Source organism: Micropterus salmoides, unplaced genomic scaffold (assembly GCF_014851395.1).
Source record: "Micropterus salmoides isolate LMB-PRFRI ecotype aquatic unplaced genomic scaffold, ASM1485139v1 Ms_hic_scaffold_11, whole genome shotgun sequence".
Classification (NCBI taxonomy): Eukaryota; Metazoa; Chordata; class Actinopteri; order Centrarchiformes; family Centrarchidae; genus Micropterus; species Micropterus salmoides.
Genome location: NW_024040152.1, coordinates 16611309 through 16624092, shown reverse-complemented (window position 1 = coordinate 16624092; position 12784 = coordinate 16611309). Strand labels below are relative to the sequence as shown.

The 12784-nt window shown below is 41.6% G+C and overlaps 1 protein-coding gene across 1 annotated transcript in view; it reads left to right on the top strand.

The window, feature by feature from the left end:
• The first annotated feature begins 395 nt into the window (after positions 1–395).
• Positions 396–12784, top strand: part of efna3b (ephrin-A3b) — a 56376-nt gene continuing 43987 nt past the window's right edge. Inside the window, exons 1-2 of the mRNA XM_038711407.1 lie at positions 396–777; positions 1058–1264. Coding sequence (XP_038567335.1) covers positions 1155–1264 — 110 coding nt within the window. The 5' untranslated portion in view covers positions 396–777; positions 1058–1154. The remainder of the gene's footprint in view (positions 778–1057; positions 1265–12784) is intronic.

Below are 12784 nucleotides of genomic sequence, written 5' to 3'. Positions count from 1 at the left end.
GGAAGGGTGGTAACGGAGAATATATGTGCGTGCGCGAGTCTACGGGTGTTTCTTAGCCTTTGTAATAAAAATGCAATTGTGTGTGTGTGTGTGTGTTTCGGGGGGGGGGGTGGGTAGCTGTGGGTTACGTTGAAAAATAGACTGCAGATGTTGGCTGCGGACGTATCTTGCAGAGGGGGGATTCAAAGCTTTCTACTTTTATACCGGTGGTGGAGGTCGAATAGTTGACAAAAAAAAAAAAAAAACTTCAAGTCGCAGTGATGCCTGATGTGCTGCTACTCGGCCACAATATTGGAGGAATGCGCTTTTGTCGCTCGCAGGGGGTGGAGTTAGAAAGTGAACGAGCGCTGCCTACCAAACAGAGAGCGGAGAAGGAGGAGAGAGAGAGAAAGGAGAGAGACGGGTGGGCAGGCTGCACTCCGTAAGCGATGGTTGTCTGATAGAGTCTTGAAGACCTAATGAAACTGGCTGGTTGAATTGTTTGAAGCGATTACAGAGCTCAGTAACCCCACTCGCTTTGCATCTCTCGGACCCTTGGAAGGAAAAGAAACTGCAGCAGCACGCAGCTAACAGTTTATAAAAAGAAGAGGACTTGCCTAAGATAGGCTCTATTATTTTGCCACCCTTAATTTTCCTTCTCTAAGCAGTTTCACGTCTGCAGTGCACAACTCTTTCCCAGACAGGACCGTTTCATGCCGAGAGGAAGACCGACCTCCAGCTTGGACCCAACACCGGCCTCCCACACTCCTCTGGCGGGCTCAGAAGCAGCAGTTCCCGGTGAGAAGAGAGGACCAGGCGCAGCCCTGCAATTAAGGAGATCCGCTCATAAGGACTTCCAGTACCCCCCTTGTTTGAAGCCCCAGGATTTGTTGGGCAGGGAGAGAGGGGGTTCGCAGTATCTGGTTTATGGGGGGGGGGGGGCTCAGTCACTTCACACCACAATAGACTTTGAGTTTTACAACACTTATTAACCAGGGCAAGTCTTATAGTCTTTGAACGTATCCGTTTGTATACATGCATGAAGCTTTTGTTTCCCCCCTCCTCTCCCGTCTGTTAGGCATTTGCTGGGATGTTTGAGTCGCGTTGTTTGGTGGGGTGAAGGGACCGAGAGAGTGGCCGGAGAGACCCACGGGACGGAGGCCGAGAGAGGAGAGATGGCTCTGGTAGCGCTGTCTCTCTGGGTGCTAACGAGTCTCACCTGGGCGGACGTGGTCCAGGTGTCAGCCAACAGGCATTCCGTTTACTGGAACAGCTCCAACATACAGTAAGACCCCCTACTCCTCATGTTTTATTAGTGTGTGTGTTTAAATGTGCCATTTCTTTTGATGTCTCTATTCCCCACCTGTTATAGGGAAGGAAAATGTTCTGCTTTGCACTCCCTGGGCTGTCAGGTTCACACTATCACACTTTCAGTTCATCAGTTGTTTATTGGTAGTGGTTTGAGCTTTGCTTGCTTGTATCTATAATACTGTATCAGGGTTGTAGCAGCAACCTTCCACGTCCGTGTATATTTCTCTCTTTTAAGTGGAAGAAATTAGAATTAGATCCACAAAAGCTATTTAAGCAGGCCTCTCATGTTTCTTTTTTGTGGTGAAGCTATTTTTGAGCCGCACACTGCTCTGTCAGACCCCTACTGTGAAGTCAAGGTGGCTCCAAACCATCTTTTCAACACCTTTACTTGCACAAGTAGTCGCACATATTCAGTTTCTGTTTCTCAGTCCAGCGTCACTCTAATGCATGTTACCATTTATATAGTGACTTCCCTCCTTTTCTGTCCCCTCTCCTCTACCTTCAGCCATGCATGGTCGATGAGTAGAAAGAAAAGCAAGAGAATCACATGTGATTCTGTCGCCTTCCTTCCCTCCTCTCTCCGTTATGTGGCTCTCTTCTCTCAGTCTTTCTCTGTCTACTCCTCTATCTGGTTCAATTAGGAGCACTTCTTCATCCTGACCTCATTGTGTTGTAGCAGTGTCACTATTCAATCTCTCCTTCTCGCTGCCTCTCTCAACTTGCTCTCTCCTGCTATCCCTCTCTAACCCCCTTTCTTGTTTACACTCAGTCCATTGGCCTTTTTTTATCCTCCTAATCCCTCGCTGCTCGCCCCTATCTCGATTCAAGTAAAAAGATTGTTTCCCTTCCCTCTCTCTTTTTGTGAAAGCTGCCTTTTTAATACCGTTCTTGTGAGTCCATGGCTCTGTTGCTGGTTCTTTAAGAATGTAGTGTCATTCTGCAGCAACACACTGTAGGCCGTCTCACCTCCTGCAATTCATAGTAACATCTTGTAAGTTTATGTTGTATTAGCTGTCGTTCAACATGTCCTAATCTTTAAATCCATGTTTCATTTGTTAAATTCACAGCCATTTTCTTTCCTGCCCAAAATATGCAGATAAAATGTTGTTAATTTGCAAGTGATTGCTGGATTTGACGTGAAATATCGCCAGATTTTTCAAAGATTTCATCTTAGTGAGCAATTCGGCAATTTGTAGGAGCTATCGTGTTTTGATTTTCTCAATAATATTAGAAAATAATGCAATGATCAACCTACATTTTAGGTCTCCGAGGTGCACAACAGCGCATGTCACACACTAACACACACCTTCCCTTTTCGTTCTCCATCTTGCAGTGAATCCTGTCAATGTGTAAGCTATATTTCGGCAACCAGGCGTCCCTCAGAACATCTAGCTTTGTGGTATTTACCTCTTGAGCAGAATTTACTGGGCCTCTAAGATGAGCGACTCACATTTTATGACTGTGCTTATTAAGGAAGTAAACAATATGAAAACTCAGAAAATACACAGTTGTTTTTGCAGGCGGAGGATCAATGATTCTGTCCGCCGACACTAACTCAAGGCCAATGATTTTAGTTTACAGCGTGAAATAAAACTACAAGAGGCAAGTGAATTTATGCCTCACAACAGAATTACTATACACAAAGTGCTGCGTAAAGTAATAGGAGCGGAAAACATAAGGTTATTGGTTGTGATACAATACTGTAAACAATATTAGTTTTCCTGAATGTGAGAAAATAATTTCCGTACATTTTAGAGAAACTAATATTGGATGCACATTTGCTGCTGATGCATTTAAGCTGATATTCTGAACATTGAGGGTGTTCATTTTCAATTTCTATACTTTTTTGCTCTGTAATAGTTTGATAATACATGCTAATGAAATTCCACCCTCGGTTTTCATATCAGACACAGAAGTTGATTTAGATAAAAATGTGTAAAAAGTGCTTAAAGGCATGGAGAAGAAAAAAGTGACAAAGTGAACCCAAGACCTAACATGAGCAGTCTTAACCTTGGTAAAATGTATACTTAATTAAGTAATTTGTCAGCTGCTTTTGGCCATATATTTAGATGTTTTGCTGTTAAGTAAAAACAAAAAGCTGCTGTGGATTTTTCAGACAAAGCTGTGGGAAGACTAAAGCAGTCTTGATCGGCCTAACCTTTAACCTGACTGTCCAGGACCTGAGTACTGCAGAGCCCAGCAGTCTCTCTCTCGATATGTTCACTGCTAATACGCTTTTCATCCCAGCGGCAGAATATTGTTAGCCGCATGCAGTGTGAGTCTTAGTGTGTGTGCTTTTTTATAAAAGACTGTGGTTAATTAAAGAACACTGCATCTCAGTGGACCTGCCTCATCCCTGATCTTCCCATCTCTCTCTCCCTCTTTGTCAGTGCACATGTACACAATGTATGAGCGCACGTATGAGCAGTGAGTGAGGATACCTTTTTCAATTCAGCCTACTTATTGAATTAGGAGACAAAGGGGCTGTGGCCAGTGGCACACAAAAGACAGATAAACTGCAGGATAACCTGTCTGATCTAGTCTTTCATACACTTCTGAGCCATTTTTCCGCAGCACAGACCCTGTTTCCAGCATTTATTTTAATCTCTGCACTCAATACCACAACATCCAACATTTGTTGGGTTGGCTAGCGTGTCTCTAGCCATTGGCAATCGGCCTCTCTGGAGTTTCTGTAACTCACAGTGCAGTGTGGAGGTTTAGAAGGCCAATAATAAGCTGTTGTATAGCTGTCAGTTTGAGTGGTAAACACATTGTAAGGCCTCGGGACCATGCAGTTTCTCAACCAGCTTCTGACCCCGAGCAACTCATCAACCACAAGAGACAGGCTGAGACCATCGCCAAGGATTAACTACTTCACACACGTGTGCACACACGCAAGCATGTACATGCACGCTTATAAACTGTACATGTGCAAATGCTAGCATGCTCACATATCTATGATTATGTGAGCACACATACACACGCTGTCTACTTTTTTTTAACTTCCAGAAGATGGATCGTTTCCTGCGTTTGCGTCTTGCACAAAGGCTGTTGCCACTGCGTATCAGTCACTTGTCACTGATATCCCTGGGCATGGATGTGTGTATAATGGTGTGCATTTTTGTGTGTGTGAGAACTTGAGTTTGTGTGTGTTTGCCCTGTTACAGATGTCTCTGTTCATTGATGGGTGACCGAAACAAAAACAAATCCATCAGTCCGTTAAATCACACATTATCTTCCACCACCTGGCAATTAACCACCGCTGTGAGTGTGAGTGTGTGCGTGCGTATACATGTGTATGTGTGTAATCTAATAACGCAGCAGTTAACTGGTTTGCATAATAGATATCTGATGATATCTCTTAATTTATCAGTTGTATATTTCGGAAGCGATTAGGTGGTGAATAAACAAACACATCTCTAGATGTGTAGTAGCTTTGTGTGTGTGTTTATCAATGACACTGTCACCTCAGCGCATGCCACTGGAATTAAGCCAGCTATCGCAAACAGAATTTGCTCCTCATATAAATGCACATGCGTATGTGTGGTAATCAATGCCGAGGTGGAACTTGTTTCATATTCATCTAGCTCGTCAGAGTGTAGCAGTGACACGTCACGCGGGGTGGGAGAGATATAATGCAAAAATATGAGAAGAGAGAGGACATCAGGAAGAATATAGATGGATTTTGTGTTGAATAATAATACAGCGGGGGGACAAGGGTCATCATAATAGTGATAATAAAGCTTGGCCAGTTCCCTTATCCACACAGTGAATTCTCACATTAGACACCATAACGCAGGCCCAGTTTATATGTGCATGAGGAGCATTGCAGAGTGGGGGGGTGTTGTAGACATAGACGAGAGGATTAAGCAGGCCAATCAACCATCCCTTGACAGCAACACAAACCTATCTGTCTCCCAGCCCCACTTAGGACAACAACATTTACATTTATGAATATGTGCACAAAGGAGAGTATTACTCACTCACTATCACAAGGCGCATGTGTGTACAACCCATCCGTCATATACGTTTGCGCTGCCGTTACAAAAGACAAACCTCACACACCGGCTCAGTGATCATCGTAACAGTTATATAGACACACTGATCAGCCTGTTCATTAGTAACAAATAATAAGGCCACATGGTGAACAGGTGAATGGATTTTGGTTTGCATAGCGACGTGTGGGTGTGAGTGTGTGTGTGGTGTGCAGACGCTCGCACAGAGATGTCATTAATTAAAAGCAATAGGGAACACTTGTGTGATGGATGACTACTGTTTGCATAATAAGATCCAGTGGTCTTCCGGCTCTCTTGTGTTGTTGCTCATTCTGTGTGTGCGTGCGTAGGAGTAAATACATTTTTCTGATTGGATGATCATTGTCTTGTAGGTGAGCTGAGCAATAAGGGACATGTACAAGAAAGGAGGAAAAGAAATGAATTATTGTTCGTCCTTTATCTTTTTTTTTCTCTTTGGTGATGAGCTAGATTTCCGGAGTGTGCTCCCACCACACTCTTCTTCTCTCATCTTCCAATTGCCTGATGGGAAAGCACTCTTGGGGTGGTGGTATTTTGGGAGCTATGTGGTTTAATGTGAATGTTGTAAGACTCTTTCTCTGTCAAATTAACTTGGACTAAATCTTTCCGGTGCTAGAAAATATGTTTCCTATCTTCGAGGGCTGGTTTTCCTTCACCACGCCTCACCCACACTCGCCTTTTCTTCTCCTCTTACACACTTTGAGATTTGGACCAAAGCCACCTCAAATACAGATTTTTATAAATTTAAACACACACAAAACGCTCACATTGATCTTGAAAAAAAGACAAGCTTGAAATATCGAGCCCAACATGTGTTTTTCTACATCTCTTGATTGGGTCTTTCCTTTCCTCAAACGCTGTCTCGCTTACATGATCGACTAATCGGAAGCATTGCTGTGAAAATGAAGTTTTGATGTTCAGCGTTCGTGCTTGCTCAGTCTTGAATCAAATGCTAACTGGTCACTGTAATGGTGGATTCAAAGGAAGTAGGTTTATAGGGATTTTAGGGATATAATTCAGCTAAGACCAAGCTTATATGAGAGTCAGACAAAGTTGAGCTGTTCTGGTCTAACCTGACACAAAGAAAGGGTCTTATTGGTATAAATGCCTGGCTAGGATTGGTATTGATTTAAGTGCCCACTGAATGGTTATTTAGCACAGACGCTTTGTAGGTTGTATTTATCAAGCCTTTCAGAGTCATTGCCGCAGAAGAAATCCACAAGAAATCGCACTGAATAGTTAACTAAAAACACTCCTACCTCAGAGTATGATAAAGGTGTTTTGTTAATGGAAAAAGGAAAGAAGAACATCACCATTTTATGACAATCAGAATCATGAAGTGACATTAATGGTAATTATTAGGTTCAGTTTCAGAAGTTTCAATATGGATTTAACACATTCTCAACAATGGTCAGATGATGTAGATACAGTGAGGTGATGCTGAAAAAATAAAGTGAAATACAGAATATAGCAGAGTTTCCCACAGGTTGAGAATTTATTTTTGGTAGCCAACCTCAGGGGAGGTGGAGGTGTAGCATGGTGGGCTGCTAAGAACTGCCCATGAATGCTGTGTTCCAGCAGATTTTTCAGTCTATGCACACCAACTTTAACAGGACAAAATGATAAATACAAAAAAAAAAAAAAAAATCAGTTTGAGTGGTCCACCCAATTAAATGTTATATAGTAAGTGTTGACTTGTATGATTTTTTAAACTGCTGTGGGCCTGTTTTTATGGTCTGCGCACAACTGTGTGTCATGTGGTCAAAACATCAAGGATGATGGATACAGAACCAATATGTGTAGATAATGTGATATGGATTTACTTGGAATGTGCCCTTGTCAATGTTTGACCAGTGATTTATGTGATTCATGACAAATCCCAGAAGTCCACAAATGTATGCAAAATGTTGTTTTATCCAAAATGGCTAATATCCGTAAAATGTGTGGTATTGGAGCTTCAAGGTTCAGACAGTGCATTAATATAATATTTCATTAAAGCATGAATGGCATGTTTGGTTTGAGCATTATATCCTGGACAAAATCAGTCAGTCAATTTGAATAATTGAATCCAGTCAGTATCTTTGACTATCTTTATTGCAATGATGTTGTTGAAATCAAATACTTTGAATTTAATATTTACACATCTGCCGAAATGTGCATGCATGTTTATCATATCATTTGCCACCTGCTGGGAACAAAATTCTATCAAAATCGCCTACTATGGCCAACTGAAATGTTCAAATCACTGGAGGCTCAATATTTGTTAACAATGAAATGTGTGTCAAAATATATTTTTTTATTAAATTTTGTCATGCTGCAGAGATGGCCTACACATCATATTCTAGAGACTTTAGAAAACATATTTGTTTCGTACAGATACCTGCAAAAATCACGCCTAATTTATTTGAATGTTTTTTCAATGAAAATGAGAACAATGATGTAAAAATGATCATCCCCGTAGTATCACAAATCATATCGTAATTGCAATATCACTGTAAATAATCGCAATTACATATATTTTCAAAATCATTAACCCCCTAGAGCTGCTTTGCAACCCTGGAGCAGAAAGGATGATTTCTCTCTTTTCAAATGGCGAAAAATACATCACTGAGACTTTTGTGCTAGTTAGGATGCTTGATAAATATGTTTCCAGGTTTGGTTCTTTTGTGGAGTTCCCTATGTGTGTGGGTGATTCACTTTAGACCTGTTTCTGACAACATTCCATCAGTTTGATTGGACAGTCTAATTTGCCCAAAGGTGTGACTGAGACTGTGAGTGAATGCTCCTCTTTCATTTTTTTGGGTTAAGGCCACAGTATACCATCTCAGATGTGTTTAAAATGATGAAAAGCTCCTTTCAGGTGTTCGGACAAGGTGAGCCCAAGTCGGCCAATTATTGCTTTCCAAAACCGACCAGCTGACAGCCACACCTGTGTTCTGGCCAGGTGTGCCCAGGTGTGAAAAAAATGAGGTGAGCTCCAATGTAGTACAAATTCTTTTCTCCGCTCGCGCCACCATCCACGCTCACTGCTCGTCACTTTCATGATGACAACAGCAGTTGCTTCACATAGAATAACAGTGAAAGGTGGTGGCTTTTCTTTTCTTTAGCCTTTCTATTAATCTGTTCCTCCACTTTACAATCCCCCTCTCGATGACATCTAGCTTCTCCCTCTTCTGTACTAAAAATGTCAAATTTGATTTTTTGGATGTGATTTATCAGGCATCATCTTTTTCTGAGAATACAATTTAGCCATGTGATAAACAGGCTGCGTGTTCACAGTGTTCTCCTGCCATTCACTGAGACTATGAATGAGCAGGTATGAATGATTGTACACTAACATATGTGTGTCCCATACCTTTGTGGGACCATACCATTGTGTTTAACAATGGCTAAAGAGCAGGGATCCATTTTACATAGCAGTTAAGTGACTTTTGATTACAATGAGACAAATGGGAGGTTGCATTGATATTGTCTTCTCCACTGGTGATCTCAAGAAGTTTGGTGGTCTGTGTTCACTGCATAACCTGGAGGTAATCCTGGGACAGTGTCTGTATAAGATAATGCAAAGTATGGAAAGGAAATGTAGAACTCACAAATTAAATTTAGCAGTGACAGCAAAGTGACACTAAAAAGATATTTGCAGGGCAGTTTGGATCTTAACTATAAATTCTCGGAAATCACCGTGCAGTAACAAGAGGAGCTGTGTCAGAGTCACGCAGTCTTTGTGCTGATTTAAGTTAAAACGGTGCCGTCTAAGGCGGATGAATTGCTTTTTTCCTTGACACTCAAATTACTGAATGACCGTCTTCCCTCGTTATCTGTAGATTTTAGGTGTGGGACGAAACAAGAATTTATCTTTCCCACCCATGTGTTAAATTTGAACAAATTGTCCACAGAGAACAAATCCCACAGCAAAGGGCTGGAGGCAGTAAACACAAACACTTGCATGTATACACACTGAGACGCACACACTCGATGTTGTTGTTGATATTAACATTATTCTCTGAGCCCATGCCTAAGCTCCAGCAGTGTAATCAGGTGCTAATAACAAGGCTGTGATGTTTACAAGCTGTTTCAAAGCGCTTTATGTATCTGTGTGTGTGTGTGTGTGTGTGTGTATGCAGTGTGAGTATTCTCTATGTGATGTCTACTCCTCGCCAGCGCTTTTGGGGCTTTGGGGGGGTACTAATAATGTAGACTGTCAGCTCTTGCACACACACACACACACACACACACACACACACACACACACACACACACACACACACACACCACACACACACACACCAGATGCTCATATGGTGTGTTTGTGATGTGGCTAATGGTAGCAGCGTAGTGGCAGTCTGATGCCATATGCTGAGCCTGATCACAACAGAGCAAAGTGGTCTAGCGTTAATAAACTCTACCGACATGACAATTAGGAGTCCTCCACATAAAGACAATACATCGCACATACAAAATGCAGCTGTTTTCTTCAAACTCACACTCACCAGGAATCAACTGTCGCCGGCCTGGACAGTACAGAGGAGCAGCAGGGAGGAGAGCCACTGCATTGGCAGGGAAAGTGTCTATTGTCACTGCTTGCTGGGCAGAAATGATGATTATTGTTGAGCTTTGATTATGAATATTGTGAGCGTACATGTTTTGTTCAGTTTTAGTCTGATTGTAGCTTCACTGTAACGGGTTTTCATAAGGAAATATATTGGGGAGATATGAGAAAGTCTTGATTATAAAGGTTTGATTTGGCAGGCGGGGGGTAGGGGGGGCATGGTAGGGTTCTTACAGAATTATGCTTATTCTATCCACAGAGAGAGAGGAGAGAGCGGCAGAGAGAGAGAGAGTCTTTAATTGAGGTTTTATCCATTTAAGCTGTCACTAAGAGGCCAACTCTGAAACCTTTTAACCACTCTCCTCTCAGTAATGACACAAATCAGAGAGGAAATGTGCTTGTGTCTGAGCGTTGGTGCGAATGTGTGTGGATGCGTGTGTCTTCGCGCGTGTTAGCGTTCGTGAAGCAAGAGGGTAATTATGCGGAAATTGGGAAATGGCTAAGTGAATTATGACCTTGTTTCAGCAGAAGGCTTTAATCAGTCCCAGCCAGGCCAGGGAGGGAGGCAGAAATGTTCGCTGCACAAGCACTCTGCCCCTGATGGCCACAGCAACCAGTCAGTAAAACTGTCAACCAGATCTGATGTGTCAGTGGAAACCAGCCAGTCAGCCGGTAATTCATACAGGAACAGGCATATTCACAAACCATTAGTAGAAAGTTCACGTTTGATCAGAAGTCTGAAATTGTTTTAGAGTTAATTTCTCTTGTTATTGATTTGGTCTTCCATGGCATGTACAGGGTTGTGTGTGTGTAGAGGTGGGCAATAATTCAAAATCATCTTGTAGTATATTCAATTCAAGTGTAATCGTATTGTAACAAAACGATTAGTTGGGCTGCAACGAAGGATTATTTTCCATATCAGTTAATCTACAGATTATATTCTTAATCAATTAATTGTTTGGTCAATAAAATCTTTGAAAATATTGAAAATTGTGACAGTCCTAAGCAGAGGAATCAATTTCAAATTTGCTTGTGTTGTCCAACCAACAGCTCAAAAATATTCACTCTACAATGATGTAAAACAGAGAAAAAGCAGTACTTGTTTGAATTTGAGAGGCTGGAACCAGAGAATGTTGTACGCATTTAATAAATGACTTCAACATTTTACAGATTTTCAAAATTGCTGCTGATTTTGATTTGTCATCATATAGTGTTATAGTTTTCCAAAAATCTGTAGACTAAAATAAATTATTCCACTCAAGTTGCAATTTAAAAAATCTGTTATTTATATATTTGTTTAACACATAAAGAGTTTCTTTCTGAAGTAATGCATACAATACTTAACCTAACAATTACTTTGATTGTTTTCTATATTAAAAATACTTTCTTTAATACTGTGATTGATTGATTTCAGCCATATTGCCCAGGCCTGTATGGGTGTACAAGGTGAGTTATTCCGTGTGTGAATCTGCTGCCAGTTGTCCTCAGAGTGTCCTGTTCCTGAAGTGCAACTACCAGTTCAGCTGAAACAACAAATAAAACTTAAGCAAAAATTCTGTCCAGAGCGGCAGATGCACGTTTACTCACAGGTCTGTTTGCTGCAGGAAGGTTTGTGCCTGATGGAAAGAGGGCTTCAGTCATTTGGTTAGTTATAAAAGAGGAGAAGTTAGTATTTGTCTTTATAGTCCCCTCTGGGGGTTTTATGGTTGTGCATTTACATAAGTGTACACAATTACGTTAATGGTAATATAAGTGCACAAATTGTCTATCTCGCAGAAAATTGGCTGTCTTGCAACCCCATTAAGTCTAGCCTTAAACAGCTATATTCATCTTGGAAGGAGCAAAAAGAAGACAAGAAAGAATGAAATAAGGAGTAAATGACGGTAGAATATGCAGCCCAATGGACACATGAAAAATGCAACTCATCGTGTGATGTTTTCGACTGATTGCAGGTTGTTGGCCATGAACAAAAATGTGAAAACACTCTGTTGTGATCAATGCCAGTCGTCTCAAACTGGCTGTGTTGCCTGTGAAAACATGCTAATTTTAGTTTTGTTTTAGCAGTTTTCCGCCTCTGATGTCCATGTGTTTTTGTGTGTGCCCATGCTTGGCTGCTTATTTGTGGTTGAAGAGTGTTCACTTGTTCATGTATGAATAGCTCTTGCTGTTCAGATGTGTGTATGGTCAGCAGCACTGCTGTGTGTCAGTGTGTCTCCGAGTGCCTCTGTTGGTTCTGGTCTGGCTGTCTATTCCTGTCAGTGTTGGATCGATGGCGTCCCACAGACACTGTGCTCCTCTCCTGGATGTTTCAGTGTGTTCCTTCTTTCTCTCGCCGTGTATCTGCTGCTCTGCCCTCCCCTCCCTCGCTCTGCCTCTCCGTCTCTCCTGCTGCCTCTCCTGTTGGCTCGGCTTCTCGGCATCACTTCTTCGTCTCCTCCTCATTGTCCTCCTCTGCATCACCGTACTACTCTCAAGGCTCTCTTCACATCAGACAACGAGCTCTCAGTGTGTGTGTGTGTGTGTGTGTGTGTGTGCGTGTATGTATTCTTTATGAGGGATTCCTGTTCTTGGCTTCACATCTTAGCCAGTTTGTGTGGTGTGCTGAATTCCAATAGGGTGCTGCAGCTCTTCCTTGGTTTTTAGGGGATTTGTATACCCTGTGTGTGTGAGTAAGGTCTGAAACAGTTAGTTGATACATTCATTTATATGTTAGTGTACTTAATTAAAATGGTTTTGATAATAAGTTAATCATTTTAAGCAAAATGCCCAATATTCATTGGACTGGCTGCTTCTCTCAGTTTTACATTGTTGTATGTGGAATATGTTTTATGCTACTTGAAGATGTCATCTTGGGCTGAGGGAAACTGGGTAGGATTTTTTTCACTAAACTATTAATTAATGGATTTTAAAA